The 18,923-nt window shown below is 41.0% G+C and overlaps 1 protein-coding gene across 1 annotated transcript; it reads right to left on the reverse strand.

The window, feature by feature from the left end:
* Positions 1-6,747: 6,747 nt before the first annotated feature.
* LOC102152316 (FXYD domain-containing ion transport regulator 4-like) lies at positions 6,748-13,358 on the reverse strand (the record flags this gene model as incomplete). The annotated part of the gene is given in 3 exon segments (XM_038538901.1): positions 6,748-6,806; positions 6,809-6,954; positions 13,330-13,358. Coding segments are annotated over 3 exon segments (234 nt in total), but the record flags the coding sequence as incomplete, so codon positions are not given.
* Between the last annotated feature and the right edge of the window lie 5,565 nt (positions 13,359-18,923).

Genomic DNA, 18,923 nt, shown 5'->3' on the forward strand with positions numbered 1-18,923 from the left:
TTAGGACCCTGAATATATCCTGCCAGCCCTTTCTGGCCTGCCAGGTCTCTGTGGAGAGGTCTGCTGTTACCCTAATACTCCTCCCCATAAAAGTCAGGGATTTCTTGTCTCTTGCTGCTTTAAGGATCTTCTCTTTATCTTTGAAATTTGCCAGCTTCACTATTAAATGTCGAGGTGTTGAACGGTTTTTATTGATTTTAGGGGGGGGATCTCTCTATTTCCTGGATCTGAATGCCTGTTTCCCTTCCCAGATTAGGAAAGTTTTCAGCTAGAATTTGTTCAAATACATATTCTGGCCCTCTGTCCTTTTCGGCGCCCTCGGGAACCCCAATTAAACGTAGGTTTTTCTTTCTCAGGCTGTCGTTTATTTCCCTTAATCTATCTTCATGGTCTTTTAATTGTTTGTCTCTTTTTTCCTCAGTTTCCCTCTTTGCTATTAACTTGTCTTCTATGTCACTCACTCGTTCTTCCACCTCGTTAACCCTCGTCGTTAGGACTTCTAGTTTGGATTGCATCTCATTCAATTGATTTTTAATTTCTGCCTGATTAGCTCTAAATTCTGCAGTCATGAAGTCTCTTGAGTCCTTTATACTTTTTTCTAGAGCCACCAGTAGCTGTATAATAGTGCTTCTGAATTGGCTTTCTGACATTGAATTGTAATCCAGATTTTGTAACTCTGTGGGAGAGAGGACTGTTTCTGATTCTTTCTTTTGAGGTGAGGTTTTCCTTCTAGTCATTTTGCTCAGTGCAGAGTGGCCAAAAGCAAGTTGTATTGGGAAAAAGAGAAAAAGAGAGGAGAGAAAGAAGGAAAGAAAAGAGAAAGAGAAAAAAAAAAGGGAAGAAAAAAAAAGAAAAAAAAAAGAAGAAAAAGAGAAAGAAAAAGAAAGGAGAAAAAAAGGGGGTGGGGGAAGGAAACAAATCAAAAAGCAAAACAAAACAAAACAAAACAAAAAAAACAAAACAAAAAAAGAACCACCGGGGAGTATCTTCTGATTCTGTATACTTTAAGTCCCTTGGCTTCTCCTGGAAGTTGTCAGTCTAGCTGGTGTTCTGGGGGAGGGGCCTGTTGTGCTGATTTTCAGGTGTTAGCAGTTGGGGGAGCTGCTGTGCCCCAGCCTGGTGCAGGGCTCAGTGGGGGTTGTTTACCCCGTGAGGCCGCAGGAGGAACAGCCCCAGTGGCGGGGCCAGCTCTGGAAACCTGGATTCAGCTCCGGCGGGAACTCCGTCTGCAGGGCCTGGAGGCTCTGGGGCGGGGCCGCTGATCTGCTCAGCTGGGGCAGGAGCTTCCTTGCTGTCCTGGGCCCTCCCGGCCTCTGCCTGTCCCGGGGGGAGGCCGGATCCTGGGCTGTGTCCCGGCGCCCTGTGCTTCGGAGCCTGCGCTGGTGGATTCGCGCTCCCGGGCCGCCGCCTCGCAGCCCCCTCCGCGGAGCTGCCGCCTGAGTCCCTCCGAGCTGCTCCTGGAACCGCGCAGCCCCCTCCGCACGGAGCCTCTTCCTCTGCCCGAGCCCCCCGAGCTGCTCCCGGGGCCGCGCAGCCCCCTCCGCGGAGCCGCCGCCCGAGCCCCTCCTGGCTGCTTCGGTCCCGCCGGGTCCCGCCGTGCGCGCTGCAGCCCTTAGGGAGCTCGGCGCACTCTCCTGGGCGCGCAGTTGCTGTTACTGTCCCGGGGAGCCCGAAGGCATCCTCGCCCTCCTGGGTCCTGCTCCAACTCCCCACGAGCCCCTTTCCGCCCGGGAAGGTCGGTGCAGCTCCTGCTTCTCCGGGACGGGGCTCTCCTGTCCTGGGGACACTCGCCCCGGCCTCAGCCCGGCTCCTCGCGGGGCCCCTCCCCCTTGGAGGCCTTTGTTTCTTTACTTCTTTTTCCCCTTCTTCCTACCTTGATAGAAGCGCGAACTCTTCTCACTGTTGCATTCCAGGTGTTCTCTCTTTAATTCTCAGGCCGAATTCATAGATTTTCAGGATGATTGGAAGGTTTTCTAGGTAATTTGGTGGAGACAGGTGATTTGGAGACCCTACTCTTCCGCCATCTTGCTCCTCCCCCCCCCCCCCCCTTTAGTATTTCTTGCAGAGCTGGCTTCGTGGTCATGAACTCCTTTAGCTTTTGTTTGTTGGGAAATTATTTCCTCTTCTAATGTGAATGACAGCCTTATTGGATAGAGTATTCTTGGCTACAGATTTTTCCCATTCAGCACATTGAATACATCTTGCCACTCTCCTTTGGCTGCCAAGTTTCTGTTGAAAGATCTGCAGCTGGCCTTATAGGTCTTCCCTTGTAAGTTAAGGACTCCTTTTGCTGCTTTTAGGATTTTTTTCTTTATGAATATATTTGGCAAATTTAATTACAATATGTCTTGGTGTGCCTTGGCCTTTGTTGACTTTGATGAGAGTTCTTATATTCCTGGATCTGGATGTCTATTTCCTTCTCCAGTTTAGGGAAGTTTTCAGCTGTTATTTCCTCAAATAAATTTTCTGCCCCTTTGTCTCTCTTCTTCTTCTGGGACTCATATAATACAATGTTATTATGTTTGATAGTGTTTGACTTCCCTAAATCTATTCTCATGTTCCATAATTCTTTCTTTTACTCAGCTTCATTATTTTCCATTAATTTTTCCTTTATATGACTTATTCATTCCTCCGCTTCTTCCAGCCTTGTGTTCATTGCATCACGTCTGTGTCCAATTTCAGTTATTTCATTTTTTCATTTGAGTGATTCTTTTTTTAACACTTCTATCTCTGCAGTAAGGGCCTTCCTTTCTTTTCTCAAGCCCAGTGAGTATTCTCATGGTTTTTGCTTTAAATTCTCCATCAGCCATGTTATTTGTATCTCTCCTTCTCTTAGATATCTATCCGTGGCCTTATCTTGTTCTTTCATTTGAAATAAATTCTTCTTGGAATTTTGTCTGTATCTGCCTTCTTCAGTGTGTTAGGAAAGCCCATTATGCTTCCTGTTCCTGAGAATAATGACTTTATGGAAAAGAGGTCATATTGTGTCCTGGGCCTGGTGCTTCAGGGAGTATCTATGGTATGTGCTTCAGGTGCTCTGCTGTTGTGTTTTGGCTGCACTATCCTTCAGATAGTTGTCTGCAGAGGCTCTCCTTGCCTGCAACGGGCAGTGTTTGGTCCCTGGCCAGAATGTGGTGAGTTTTATCTAGGGGTGTGCTCTGGTTTACTTGTGAAATGAGTCCTGATACTACCACTAGAACTGAAGCTCTGCAGAATTCTCCGTTCAGGAGTTGTGGTGTAGGCAGTGGTTTTTGTTGGTCATCTGTGGAAGGGGCTCTGCATGCTGGGACTGAGGCCAACTGGAGCAAAAAGGATGGGACCACCTGAGTCAAGGTTGTGAGACTTGATGTAAGCAGGCTAGGCAGCTAGTGTTGGCACTGTGCTGCTTAGCACAGGTGGTTCTGTTTATGCTGAGCTGAGGGGCAAGGGAGCCAGCCAGCAGCCTTGTCACTGGAGAGGCACTTTCATGCATGATGCTGCTTAGGGAAGCACTCTGAGAAGAGTAAATAATTTCCCCAGTGTGTGTCCCAGGTGTTTTTCAGATTGCTATTTCCACATTATCTGTCTCCCAGTTGTTTGCCTGCCTTCTCTTCAGGAGCAGTGCAGCACACTTGGGGCTGCATCCCAGCCAATCCTGCTGACTTTTGAAACTCCAAGCTCTGAGATTATTGTGTGGGCAGGGGCCTGTGCCAGTCTTCTGGGGGAAGGCTCCACCGTGCCAAATTGAAGCAAGCTTGAACACAAAAGGCAGTTGCATGAGAGCACAGGGGCATGTGACTTGGTTTAAACAAGTTAGGTAGCCATTGTCAGAGCCTAGCCGATTTTCCACAGGTGGTTCTGTGTTTATGTTATGAGGCAGGGAAATGGCACTGGCTGGCTTCTCTGTCCCAGAAAGGCATCTTCCTGAATTCTGTCTCTCAGGGATGCTTGCCAAGAAGAGTGAATAATGTATCCTAAGCATTTGTCAGATCACTTTTTCCATGCCTTGGGTTGTTTGCATGCCTTCTTTACAGGAATAGGGCAGCACCCTCAGGGCTCTATCCTAGCCAAGCCCACCAACCTTTAAAATTTCAGTCTTTAATCTCCAGTAGTTGCAAGAACTCATGATAATCAGCCAATAGCTTTGGGAAAATGTTCTCCTAGTGTGCTCCTCTCTCTTTCACCCTTCTCCATGACCACTGCTTCCTCCTCTCCACAGCTCCCATGATCCATTTCTCTTCCAAACCATCTGCACTTCCTACCTTCCTCAATGTGCCTTTTTCTCTCTCTTTAGTTGTGGAGTTTTTCTGTCAGTCTTCAGGTTGATTTCTGGTGTATTTAGAATGATTTGTTAACTAAATACACAAGGGATAAGACAAACCTAGTCTTTCTTCTCCACAACCATCTTAAGGATATACCTTTTATGTTTTTGATGTCACCATTTACATCTCATGTTGTGTATCCATTAAATTGTTGAAGCTATAGCTATTTTTAATAATTTTGTCCTTTAACCTTGATATTAGGATTATGTAGTTAATACCTAACATCATAACAATACTGTATTAGGGTACTCTGAACCTGACTATATACTTACCTTTACCAGTGTGTTGTAACTTTCCATATTTTTTCAAGTTACTAAGTAGCATCTTTCTGTTTTAGTTTGAAGAAGACTTCCACTCAGCATTTCTTATAAGGCAGGTTTATTGGTATTGAATTCCCTCAGCTTTTGTTTATTAAGGAGTCTTTCTATGCAGTTTTATTTACTTAATTTTTTTACTTTTTAAGTAAACTCCATACTCTGTATGGAACTTCACTCATGATCCTGTGATCAAGAGTTACATGCTCTACCAACTAAGTCAGCCAGGAACCCCTGTTAAGGAGTCTTTTTTCCACTTCATTTCTGAAGGATGGCTTTTTGGGTAAGCAATCTTGGTTGGCAGTTTCTTTCAGCACTTCGAATACATATTTGGTTTTCTCTTCACAAGGTTTCTGTTGAGAATCCACTAGTAGCTTTATGAGGGTTCCTCTGTATGACAGAATATTTTTCTTTTGCTGCTTTTAGAATGTCCTCTTTGTCTTTGATTTTAGACAGTTTTATTATCTGTCTTGAATATCATTTTTTTTACAATACACATTTTCTTTATTCATAAATGAATCGGACTCTAACAGAGTCTATCTTGGCTTCCTTCTCTTCCGTCTCCCTTCTCTTAATACCTTCCTTGAGCTTCCTGGGATCACCCCAAGTATACTTCTGTTCACATTCCTTGGACTGCATCATGTCTCCCAAAAGAATGTTGTTTTCTTCCTAAACTGGAACATCTACTCAGCACTATTCCATGTTTGTTCCCTGGGTGGAAGTCTACGGTCTCCTTTCTCTTCACATCCCAGAGCTCCTTCTCTTGTTCCAAAAAGATGACCAGATCTGGCTTTCATACAAGAAGACCCAAGAAGAGGAGGTGTCCGTAGTTCTCTAACATCACATCCCTGTACAGTTCCCGCTGAGTGTGGTTCCGGCATCCCCACTCCTCCTGAGAGAATTCTATGGCCACATCCCTGAATGTCAGCAGTCCCTGAGAACTGGCCATTTCTTCTTCTTTCACTTTGTCCTCTAGATTTCTTTCTCAGAAGAGATTCATGGAGAAATCACCTTGAATATCATTTTGGGTTGAAAGTGTGATGTTACCTATTAGCTTCATGATTTTGGATGTCCAAATCTCTCCCAGGTTTAGAAAGTTGCCAGCCATTATTTCTTTGTATAAGCTTTCTACCCTTCTCTCTCTCTCTCTTTCTGGGATTCCAGTAATGAATATATTATTTATTTTGATGGTGTTCCGTAGGCTCTATTCATTCTTTTTCATTATTCTCAGTTGATCTGTCTTCTAGTTTATGTATACTTTTTTCTGTTTCATGCAGTCAGCCATTGAAACTCTATTAAATTCTCCAGTTAGGTCATTATATTCTTCAGTTCCAAAATTTCTGTTTGGTTCTTTTTTATGTTTTCTATCTCTGTTGAACTTCTAATTTTGTTCTTATATTGTTTTCCTGGTATTATTAAATTATTTATCTGTGCTCTTTTGTAGCTCTCTGCCCATATTTAGAACAATTATCTTGAATTTTTGTAGGGTAATTTCTGGATCTCCATTTCTTTGCGCCCCAGTACTGGAGATTTACTGTAATTCCTTTGATGGAGTCATGTTTCCCAGATTCTTCATGATCCCTATAATCTTGCATGTGTTTGCACATTTGCAAAAGCAGTCATCTCTTTCAGACTTTAAAGGAAACTTTTCACCCATGTGTGGGAGCATGCTGGATCATGAATCTGGTGGTACAGGGTGCCAAGTGTGTGGTCATATGGTGGCACTGGGTTCTGGGGGATATGATCTCTTTGGCTCAGGCCAATGGCCTTCACAGCATTGACAACTGTGTGGTCCTTGGTTAGCACTGGAGGAGGTTTGCAGGAGGTTTGCTTGGGGTCCTCAGAAGCACCTCCAGTCCAGTAGCTAGGGACCAGAGTAAGCAGCAGTGGTGGCCAGGGCCAGTGGTGTGCACACACTTGGCTGGAGGGGCCAGCTTCAGGTATCCATGTAGTGGCAGGGGATAGTTTTCTTTTGGGGGGAGGGAGGGATGAGACAGTTTAATTGAGAAATAAGCTTTGGACAGCCTCCTGATCAGAAGAGAGCCTTTCTTGGGGTAAAAGGCCATTATGGAAGCTAAGGCCACCAAGTGGGGAGGGAACAGCATGGGAGATGGTACCAGGAGTGCCTGTGCTCAGCAGGTACTGACAGAGCCTGGAGTGATGAGTGGAGTGGCTTTCTCCGGTAAGGGTATTTGCATTTGCATTTTCCACTCAGGGCTATCAAGATTCCAGCGATGCACAGGAGTCCTCCAAAAATCATCCCACCCAGCTGCAGGCTTTCCCAGTCATAGTATAAGGGACTGTCTTTATCAACCAGGTCACTGGCTTCCAAGGCAGGCCTGCCAGTGTGAAGAGCAGGTCCTGCATCACTCTCTTCATGATACAGCTGCAGAGGGGGACTGAGAGCAGAACGCAGTCTGGAAAGGCTGCACACACATAGTGATGGAGGCCAAAGCAGGTGGCAAAGGCCAAGGTCAACTATGGACTTATTGGTAGCTGCAGAGGCCCTGGATGCTCACATGCCCTCTTGTAGCTCCCCTGGGTGTGCATACTGTAGCAGATGTTGATGATGAGGGGCTGGTCTGGGGTCATGCAGATGCACAACTGGAGGGACTAGTGACAGGTGGGCACAGTGAGGCTGGCCAGTGACAGAAGGCAGAACTAATTTGGGCCCACAAGCAACTGTGAGGGCCTGTGTTGGTATACTCACCCATGGCTGTATGTGCACTTCTCCCTGGGGCATATGTGCTGTTGTAGAGGTGGGTTACACCAGTGGGTGGACATGCACAGCCAGAGGGGCTGTAAGCATGAGCTTGGCAGTGAGGATTTATGGGGGGAATCTCACGTGGCATCTTCTACTCATGTAGCCATAGAGGGCTTGGATGACTTCTGACGTGGTTCCTGAGGTAGAGTGAAAAAGTGGGGAGGAAGCAAGAAGGGACTCAGGTGGCTGGTTTTAGTGAACATGGATACCTGTGGGACAGAAAGCTGGCAAAATCTGCAGGGGGTCTGTGGTGGTTGCACTGGCTATTGGCTTTCTTGGTAGCAAAATGTACTGAGTTTGTCTGCAAAGTAGTTCTGTCAGAACTGCAATTATTCTCACTGTGACTTGTTAGTAATAGCCTCTGCTTGTCTTCCTTCTTCCTAACCAGCTGTCTGTATCTCAGCTTTGCCAGTCTGGGTGGGGTGAAAACAAAGGGAAACCTTTGCACAGTGCCGTGAGAGAAGAGAAGCTGGTCCCTCACTTCAGTATTGCTTTCCTGGTAAGAAGAATTTTTTCTAGCTGAGAAGTTAGTTCTTGGTGCTGAATAATGGTGGCTTGTGCAATAGGATCATGAAGACAGAATGAAGCTGCCTTCTTTCTCTTTTCAAGATTTTTTGTTCCATTGTGTTGCTTAAACTTCTTAAGTGGACTTTGGAGGTCTCCCAGAGATATTAATTGGGGTTTTTGTATATTTTTTATTGGAGTTCGATTTGCCAACATATAGTATAACACCCAGGGCTCATCAAGTGCTCCCCTCAGTGCTCGTCACCCAGTCGCCCCATTCATTATTGCTTTCCTGGTGAGAAGAACTCTTTCTAGCTGAGAAGTGCTATTCTTTATCATTTCATTTTTGTAGAAATTCTATAATCAAATTGTTATGGTCCACAGACGTGTGTGCACATACACATCACAAAGAGTGGGATTTTTAATTGAGTTTTATGAATAATGAGTATTATTTCTTTCCACTTATTCAGATTTTTTTATTAATTTACCTCACTAGTGTTTTATAGTTGTCTTCATAGAGGTCTTGTGCATTTTTGGAGATTTGTCCCTAGGTGCTATATGTTTAAGCTATTTTAAGTATAATATATTATTATTTTCTTTGCCCTGATATACAGATACAAAGTTGATTTTATGTATTTACTATACCAGAAATTTGGCTGAGCTCATGTTTTAGTTCTCATAATTTAACTATAGATCTTTTGAAATTTCTACATAGAAAATGATATCATCTATGAATAATGATAGACTTGTTTTTGTTTCTAAATATACACTCTAAAACAAATTTAATCTCTTTTAAAAAACTTTCTGTAAGGGCTAGAATTTTATTTTAAGAGTTTTAAGAGTTTTATTTTTTTAATAGAACTCAATACTGTATTCATAACTAGGACAGGCACAATGACAGAAGATTCTGCTTTACTGAATCAAAGAGAATTAAAGGTAGAGAAAGTTCAGTACCTGGGACACCTTACTGGAGTTGCAGCTTGTTTTGGCAGTGTGGAAACAGTTTTATCCTAAAAATGTGAGATTTGTGTAGTTGGATATATCTAATTATAACATTATAGGAGAATTCTTGCCATTTTTGGGAGATGTGGCATTTTTTTTCTTGCTATATTCTTCCCTTGGAGCTATGGAATCAACTTTATAATTTCAGGCTTTCTTTGAAACAGGGGTCAATTTTGTAGACTAGAGGTCAGAGGCAAGGGGTTAAACAAAAGGAAGATGTCAGTAAATATCAACCAGCATCTTGGAGAGTAGGGACATTTTTGCAGGATTTTATCTACTTGCCTTTGCCCAAGAGCAGCATTCAGATTGACATTTTTAGTTAGAGACTATTCTAGATGTCATTAGCTAGTTATATGTGATCTTAGGATGTTATTCAGACTTCAATAGCAACCTTGATAAAAACCTGTTTTCTTTCTTCCTCCCTTCATTTCATTCCTTTCTTTTTTCTTTTATAGTTATTTTCCATTCTCTGAGGGCACTATCAGAAAAATACTGATAAAGCAGAGGAGGCCGAACTTTTAATGGTCTTGGACAAGAACTGCCCTAATGATGATGTTTTGTTTCAATCACACTAAATGGGGCCAAGGTAAACAAGAATAGAGTTTTACATTAACTAGTGTTTTAAAAGATTAAGAGTCTTTTGGGAACCAGAGGGATATTTAAATAGTTTCTTTTTGTAAAGTAAGTTGGCTAATCATAATTAACAAGAGAAAAATCTAAATTCTCCCAGGAAATTAAAAAAAAAAACTACAAAGGTCTACACATCCTTCCAAGCCATGTTGCAATGAGAAAAACCTTATGATAAGTTCAGTGGATTGAAGAGATACAAACAAACCTGGGTCCTTGTGCTGTCTATGATACATGATATTATCTCTGGATTGCTTACTTCTGAAGATTTCACTATTTTTAAAAAATTTTTTAAATTAATTAATTAATTAATTTATGATAGTAGAGAGAGAGAGAGAGAGAGGCAGAAACACAGGCAGAGGGAGAAGCAGGCTCCATGCACCGGGAGCCCGATGTGGGATTCGATTCCGGGTCTCCAGGATCGCGCCCTAGGCCAAAGGCAGGCGCTAAACCGCTGCGCCACCCAGGGATCCCCTGAAGATTTCAGTATTAGAAGAAGTAAACCTAGAACTTTTTAAGCATTTAAAAAGGTTTCTCAAACTCATAGCTAAATACTTTCCTCTTAAGAGCATACGATAGCATGCAAGGGACACCTGGGTGGCTCAGTCGGTTAAGCGTCTGCTTTTGGCTGGTCATGATCCCAGGGTGCTGGAATTTGCAAACCAGCATTGAGCTCCCTGGTCTGGAGGAGCCTGTTTCTCCTTCTCCCTCTGCCTGCCACTCCCCTTGCTCATGAACTCTCTCTCTCTCTCTCTCTCTCTCTCTCTCTCCGTCAAGTGGATGGATAAAATTATTAAAAAAAAATAAAGAAAAGGAACATAGAGAAGAGTTCAAGTGTTCACCCTAGGCTCATCTCCTCCCATGAACACAACTAGGTAACTATCAAAACATTCTAAATACCCCAGAAATTGATCTGAAGACTGACAGAACAAACTCCACAACTAAAGGGAGAGAAGAGACCATATCAAAGAAAGTAGGAAGTGTGGAGATGTGTTTTAGGAGAGAAACAGATTGTGAGTGCTGTGGAGGGGAGGGAGCCATGGTCACCAAGAAGGGAAAGAGAAAGAGGATCACAGAGGAATGCATAGGAGAACATTTCCTCAAAGCCATTGTCTTGGATATGAGAGGGGCTTGATTTTATGAATCTTGCAACCAACTGGGCTTAAAGCCTAGACTTTTAAAGGTCAATAGGCAAAAATAAATAAATAAATAAATAAATAATAAATAAATAAATAAATAAATAAATAAATAAATAAATAAATAAATAAATAAATAAAAAAGGTCAATAGGCTTGGCTGGGATAGAACCTGGAGGGCACTGCACTTCTCCTAAGGAGAAAGCAGACAAACAACCCAGGAATAGATAGCATGAAAACAGTGATCTGAAGAACACCCGGGGCACACAAGAGGAGATTATTTGCTCTTCTTGAAGCTAGTCTTTGGGAGACAGCATTCACAGAGAGCCTCCCTGGGAACAAAGGAGCTGGTGGGCACCATTTCCCTTCCCTAACTCTCAGCATAAGCAGAGCCACTAGAGAGAAGCAGCACAGTGCTAACACTGGCTGCCTAGTTCTCTTACACTAAGCTCTACCCCTGTGCACTCTGGTGGGACTGCCCTTCTCTGTCAGGCTTGCCTCAGTCCTGGAGTGGTAGGCTTCTCACCAAGAAGAAAGCACAAACCCTTGCCCATGCCACATCTCCCAACCAGAGAGTTATGCACGGCCTCAGTTCTGGTGGAAAGGGTGTCAGCTCTCATTTCATAAGCAGACCAGAGCACACCTAATTAAAACTGGCCACAAACATGCCAGGAACCAAACACTGCCACAGCAGGCAAAGAGAGCCTCTGCAGATGACAAAAGGACAAAGCAGACAAAATACAGCAGCAGAGTGCATGCAGCATACATGAGACATTCCCTGAAGCACCAGGCCCTAGACACTACATGACTTCTTTGTCCCAAAGCAATTACTCTCAGGAGCAAGAAACATAATAAGCTTTTCTAACACAGAGAAAACAGAGACTTAGGCAAAATGCAAAGATGGAGGAATTTTTCCCAAATGGAAAAATAAGATAAGGCTATGGACAGAGATCTAAGTGAAACAGATAAAAGTAACGTGCCTGATGGAGAATTTAAAACAACAATCATAAGAATACTCACTGGTCTTGAGAAAAGAATGGAAGGCATCAGTGACACCCTTACCACAGAGATAAAAGAGTTGAAAAACAACCAATCAGGGATGAAGAATGCAACAGACAAGATTGGAAACATATTTGATGCAATGAAAAAACAGGCTGGAAGAAGCAAAGGAATGAATTAGTAACATAGAAGACAAAACAATGGAAAATAATGAATCTGAACGAAATATAGAAAGCAGATTATGCAGCCTGCACATAGATTTAGGGAACTCAGTGACTCATTCAAATGTGAGTCATATTAATAGGAGTCCTAGAAAAATAAGAGAGAGAAAGGGGGTGGAAATTTTACGTGAAGAAATAATAGCTGAAAACTTCCCTAAACTGGGGAGGACACAGACATCCAGATGAGGAGGCACAGAGAACTCCCACCAAAATCAACAAAAGCAGGCCAACACCAATTCATATCATTGTAAAATTTGCAAAATACAGTCATAGAAAAAGAATCTTAAAAGCAGCAAAACAGAAGAAGCCCCGGGTTTACAAGGGAAGACCTATAAGGCCAGCTGCAGATCTCTCAACAGAAACTTGGCAATTCAGAAGGGAATAGCATGATATATTCAATGTGCTGAATGGGAAAAATCTGCAGCCAAGAATACTCTATCCAGCAAGGCTATCATTCAGAACAGAAGGCGAGAAATAGTTTCCTAACAAACGATATTGCCAGCCCTGCAAGGAATATTAAAGGGGACTCTGTGAGTTAGGAAAGACCAAAAGTGACAAGGACAAAAAAGGATCAGAGAAAATCTCCATGAACAATAAGAAAACAAGTAATAAAGTGACAATAAATATGTATCAATTATTACTTTGAATGTAAATGAAATAAATCCTGCAACCAAAAAACATAAGCTCCCTGTGGGGAGCCTGATATGGGACTTGAGCCCAGGACCCTGGGATCATGACCTGAGCCTAAGGCAGATACTCAACCACTGAGCCACCCAGTTGCCCCTAATAGAGGACTTTAACACTTCACTCACATGGATGGATAGATCATCTAAATAGAAAATCAACAAGGAAACAGTGGCTTTGAATGACACACTGGACCAGATGGACTAATAAATATATTCAGAACATCCCATCCTATAGCAGAAGAATACACACTCTTTTTAAGTGTACATGAGACATTCTTCAGAATAGATCACTAGATCAGGGCTCAACTAATAAAAAAAAGACTGAGATCATACCATGCATATTTTCTGACTATAGCACTGTGAAACCAGAAATAAATCATAAGAAAATATTTGAAAAGGCCACAAATGTTACACAACATGCTATGAAACAATGATTGGGTCAACCAGGAAATTAAAACCTGCATGAAAACAAATAAAAATGAGAACTCGACAATCCAAAACTTTTGGGATGCAGTAAATGCAGTCCTAAAAGGGAAATATAAAGCACTATAGGCCTACCTCAAGAGGCAAGAAAAATATCAAATACACAACCTAGCCCTAAAAAGCTATAAAAATAACAAATGAAACCTAAAGCCAGTGGAAAAAGAGACATGATAAAGATTAGAGCAGAAAGAAATGATATAGAAACTTAAAAAGCAATAGAACAAATCAGTGAAACCAGGAGCTGGTTATTTGAAAAAACTAATAAAAGTGATAATCATCTAGCCAGACTTAACAAAAAGGAAAGAGAAAGGATAAAATCACAAGTGAGAAAGAAGAAATAACAACAACACCACAGAAATACAAACAATTATAAGAGAATACTATGAAAAACTATATGCCAACAAATTGGACAACCTGGAAAAAATGAATCAATTCCTAGAAACACATGAACTACCGAAACTGAGACAGGAAAATATATAAAACTTGAATAGACTGATAACCAGCAAAGAAATTGAATCAGTAATCAAAAAACTCCCAACAAACAAAAGTCGAGGACTTCACAGGTGAATTCTACCAGACATTTAAGGGAGAGTTAATACTTATTCTTCCCAAACTATTGTAAAAAATAGAAAGAAAACTTCTGAATTCATTCTGAGGCCAGGATTACCCTGATACTACAACCAGATAAAGACTTCATTTAAAAAAGAAAGGAACTACAGGCCAATATCCCTAATGAACATAGATGCAAAAATTCTCCGTAAAATACTAGCAAACTGAATCCAACAGCACATTAAAAGAATCATTCACCACAATCAAGTGGGATTTATTCCTGTAAAGCAATGGATGTTCAATATTTGCAAATCAATCAACATTAGATACCACATTAATAAAAGAAAGGATAAGATCCTTTCATATCATCCTCTCATATGATCCTTTCAATAGATGCAGTAAAAGCATTTGACAAAGTACAGCATCCATTCGTGATTTAAAAAACTCTCAACAAAGTAGGGTTAGAGAGAATATACCTCAACATAATAAATGCCATATCTGAAAAACCCATAGCTAATGTAATCCTCAATGGGGAAAACTGAGAGCTTTTTCTATGGTCAGAAACAAGACAGGGATGTCTACTCTCTTCTAACATAGTACTAGAAGTCCTAGCCACAGCAATCAGACAAGAAAAAGAAAAAGCATTCAAAGCAGCAAGGAAGAAGTCAAATTTTCACCATTTGCAGATGACATGATACTCTAGGTAGAAAACCCAAAAGACTCCACTAAAAATTGCTGGAACTCAGCAATTCAGTAAGGTTGCAGGAATCAAAATCAGTGTACAGAGACCTGTTACATTTCAGTATATCAATAATGAAGCAGCAGAAAGAAAAATGAAGGAACCCATCCCATTTATAATTGCAGCAAAAATAGTAAGATACTTGGGAATAAACCTAAACAAAGAGGTGAAAGACCTGTACTCTGAGAACTGTAAAATAACACTGATGAAAGGAATTGAAGATGACACAAAGAAATGGAAAGACATGCCATGCTCATGGATTGGAAGAAGAAATATTGTTAAAATGTCTATACTACCCAAAGTAATCCATACATGTAATGCAATCCCTATCAATCTACCAACAGCATTTTTCACAGAGCTAGAACAAACAGTCCTAAAATTTGTATGGAACCACAAAAGGCCCCAAATAGCCAAAGCAACCTTGAGAAGGAAAAGCAAAGCTGGAGGCATCACAATTCTGACTTCAAGTTACATTACAAAGCTGTAGTGAACAAGACAGTATGGTACTGGCACAAAAAACAGACACAGATCAGTAAAACAGAATAGAAAACTCAGAAAAGAACCCACTATTATATGATCAATTGATTTTTAAAAAGATTTTATTTATTTATTCATGAGAGATAAAGAGAGAGAGGCAGAGACATAGGCAGAGGGAGAAGCAGACTCCCTGAAAGGAGCCTGATGTGGGATTTGATCCCAGGACCCCAGGATCATGCCGTGAGCCGAAGGCACATGCTCAACTACTGAGCCATGCAGATGCCCCCTTTCCATTCATGATTATTTAAATCGAAAAAAAATTAATTTAGGAAAATGAGATTTTTGTACTCAAAGGAGTTTTTGGCATACATAATCAATGTCAAAAGACCTGCATTTATAGTCAATTGATTTTTGACAAAGCAGGAAAGAACATCCAATGGGAAAATGACAGTCTCTTCAACAAATGGTGTTGAATGCAAAAGAATGAAATTGGACTGCTCTCTTATACCATACACAAGAATAAATTCAAAATGGATTAAAGACCTCAGTGTGAGACAGGAAACCATCAAAATCCTAAAGGAGGAGACAGGCAGTAACTTCTTTGATATGAGCTATAGCAACTTCTTTCTAGGTATGTCTCCTGAAACAAGGGAAACAAAAGCAAAAAAAAAAAAAAAACTACTAGGACATCATCAAAATAAAAAAGCTCTGTATAGCAAAGGAAACAACAAAACTAAAAGGCAACCTATGGAATGGGAGAAAATATTTGCAAATGATATATCGGGTAAAGAGTTAGTATCCAAAATCTATAAGGAACTTCTACAACTCAATACCCAAAAAACAGATAATCCAGTTAAAAAATGGGCAGTAGACATCAATTGACATTTTCCCAAAGAAGACATCCAGATGGCCAACAGACACATGAAAAGATGCTCAACATCATTTATCATGAGGGAAATACAAATAAAAACTACAATGAAATATCACCTCACACCTGTCAGAATGTCTAAAATCAACAACACAAGAAACAATAAGAGTTGGTGAGGATGTGGAGAAAGGGGAACCCTCTTGCACTGTTGGTGGGAATGCAAACTGGTGCAGCCACTGTGGAAAACAAGTTGGAGTTTCCTCAAAAAGTTAAAAATAGAGCTGCCCTAGGATCCAGCAATTGTACTGTGAGGTATTTACATAAAGCATAAAAAATACTAAATCAAAAAGGATACATGCTCCCTGATGTTTATAGCAGCATTATCTACAATAGTCAAATTATGGAAACAGCCCAAATATCCATTGTCTGATGAATGAGTAAGGAAGGTGTGGGATAGATAGATAGATAGATAGATAGATAGATAGATAGAGACATATAGATATATGTACACAATGGAATATTATATAGCCATCAAAAATAATGAAATCTTGCCATTTGCAATGACATGGAGGGAGCTAGAGAGAGTACGATCCTAACCAGAATAAGTCAGAGAAAGACAAACATCATATGATTTCACTCATATGTGGAATTTAAGAGACAAAACAAAAGGGAAAAGGGAGGGAGAGAGAGAGAGAGAGAGAGAGAGAAGAGAGGCAAACCAAGAAACAGACTCTTAACTATAGAGAATAAACTCATGGTTACTAGAGGGGAGATGTGGGGGGGGGGATGGATTAAATAGGCGATGGGAATTAAAGAAGGGCACTTGTGATGAGCACCAGGTGCTGTATGGAAGTGTTCAATCATTATATTGTACATCTGAAACTAAGATTACACCGTATGTTGACTAAGTGGAATTTAAATAAAAAGTTTTTAAGAAGGATTATAGTCAGTATTGTATAACTGTGTTCATTGAGCATTTATTTATTATTTACTTTCTATATGCTGGGCATTGTGTAACACCTAAAGATACAAAGAAGGTTGTTCTGAGTTTCTGAAGTGCACCTGCCTTGTCTCTTTAACTTTTGGAAGGCTGTGATGGAAGAGATATTCCTTTGTCATATCAGTCCTTTTGTGGTTGCAGAGAAAAACAGAGTTCTGTGAGTTTGGGAATTTTAAAGAGAGGTTACTTATTCTTGTCACAAGCATTCTTTTGTGTAGTAACAAGGAATTGACATACCATAGTGGTAAGGAGTATGGACTCTGGAGTCATAGAGGTTCAAATTCTGGCTCTACCATATACGACTGAAAGATCTTATTAGTAAGTTAACCTGCTAAACCTCAGTTTCTTCATCTATAAAATGGGAATAACAATAGTACCTACCTCATGGAGCTCTTGTGTGGATTAAATGATGTAATGTATACAAAACACTCAACAATGTCCCTTTGAGTTAAGTGCTCAAAATATGAGACATTATTATTACTGTTATTTAGAAACATAGACACATAATTGTCTACATGCATGAGAGAAGAGATGGATCATGGATCATTCTAGAAAATGGAGATAGAGTGCATCAGGGAAAACTTCATGGAACAGCTATACTTAGCAGCACCAATCTGATATTGGGCCAATTTGACTATCAGGATCAGGGATCTAAATAAAAATCTGTTTATCCCCATTCCATGCTAGCCATCAACTAAGCTATTGGCTGTAGTGAGTGATGCACATCCCAGGGAGCTGGAGACCAGGCCTGAGACTCATGATGTCATGTCCTCAGTGCTGTGGCATCAGTATTAGAGGGATCAATCACCAAGCTTTCTGCCACGTGTCTATGTTTTGTACTTACTGATGGTGTCTATATGAAATGTGAGTTACACTCTGTCTCCTCAAAGAAGGAAGGTCCTTAACTGGAGCTGCTCTATCACTCACAGTCCCTTGGGAACCCATATTTTTGTAATTTTAAGAACCTGCCCTTGAAAAACTATGCTTAATAATAACTCCAGTAGTGTGTAGGAGAGGAGTTGATTCTTAAACCTTAATTACATATATAATCATTGGGCCACATTTTTTCATGAAAAGCAGGGAAGTCTAAGCAAATCTACATTCCCTTGGTGTTTAACACTCTTGACTTTTAATGAAGTCCCTCAGGCTTTCAGGTCAATTTAAACAAAGAGAAAATCATGAAACTTTTAAACAATGACTCACAGAACTCATTAAATTAATTATCTAATTCCAACCCTCTCCAGTTTACCAGTGTGTTTTGAGATAATCAGTTCTTAAAAGCTGTCCACCCTGCTCTCTTCTTAGACCAAGGTATTCCAGGTTGGGAGGCAGAAATACTTGGAAAAGATCCCCACCCCCCGACAATCTTCACTGTTTGTACAACCTTCCCTTTCTGTTCCCTAAGCATGAGGTAAGGATGTTCTGGATGATTATGACATTATCCCCTTAGGGTAGAGGTAAGTAGTTGTGGGATTTCTTCAGCAGTTCAGCGGTGTCAGAGCTCTGAGATGCCTTCTCAGCAAGTCTTTGGATCTTTCTTATTGGTTGTAAGATTGCTGTAGTAGCTCCACACGTTAAAAAAAAAATCCCTTGAACAAGTATATACACAAAAGCAGAAATGGAGATGGAAGGTCTAGCCACATTCCTCATCAGGGAGAAAAATCTTCCTAGAATTCCTCCAGGAGACCCCCTCCTACTGTCTCAGCTGCAAGTAGGTATATCCCACATACACAGCTTTGGCACATGACTCATCAACGTAATTTTATCATTTTTTTGTATATTCTTTAATTGGAATTTGATTTGCCAATATATAGTATAACACCCAGTGAACTTTTATCATTTTATGAAAACTTCAACATCAAAACATCCTAATTTCTTGACCTCCATTTTCCTTTGGCCACTCCATCCCTGACCACATATTGCTCTTCATCATGATCCATCTCCAAAATGGTGAATGTTGATAATGAAAGCCTAAAGAATGCCTAGTCCTCTCCCTCTTACTACCATCTCACCTAGGGGCTGATCATGACATCCCGATCACTGTGCCTTTGTTTCCACTTGTCCTCAAGGTTTAACAGTGCCCTGCAATTTATACCTTTGCCCCTCTCCAGTTGAGACACCTGCTGTGTGACAATGAACCCTCTATCTGTAGCATCCTCAACCCTCTTGTCTCATAGTCTTTCTGTGACATCTGCCCAGCATGGATTAGTCTAACCATCTGGCCCATCCACTCCCATTTGGACTCATAGAGAAC

This window comes from Canis lupus, chromosome 6 (assembly GCF_011100685.1).
Source record: "Canis lupus familiaris isolate Mischka breed German Shepherd chromosome 6, alternate assembly UU_Cfam_GSD_1.0, whole genome shotgun sequence".
Taxonomy (NCBI): Eukaryota; Metazoa; Chordata; class Mammalia; order Carnivora; family Canidae; genus Canis; species Canis lupus.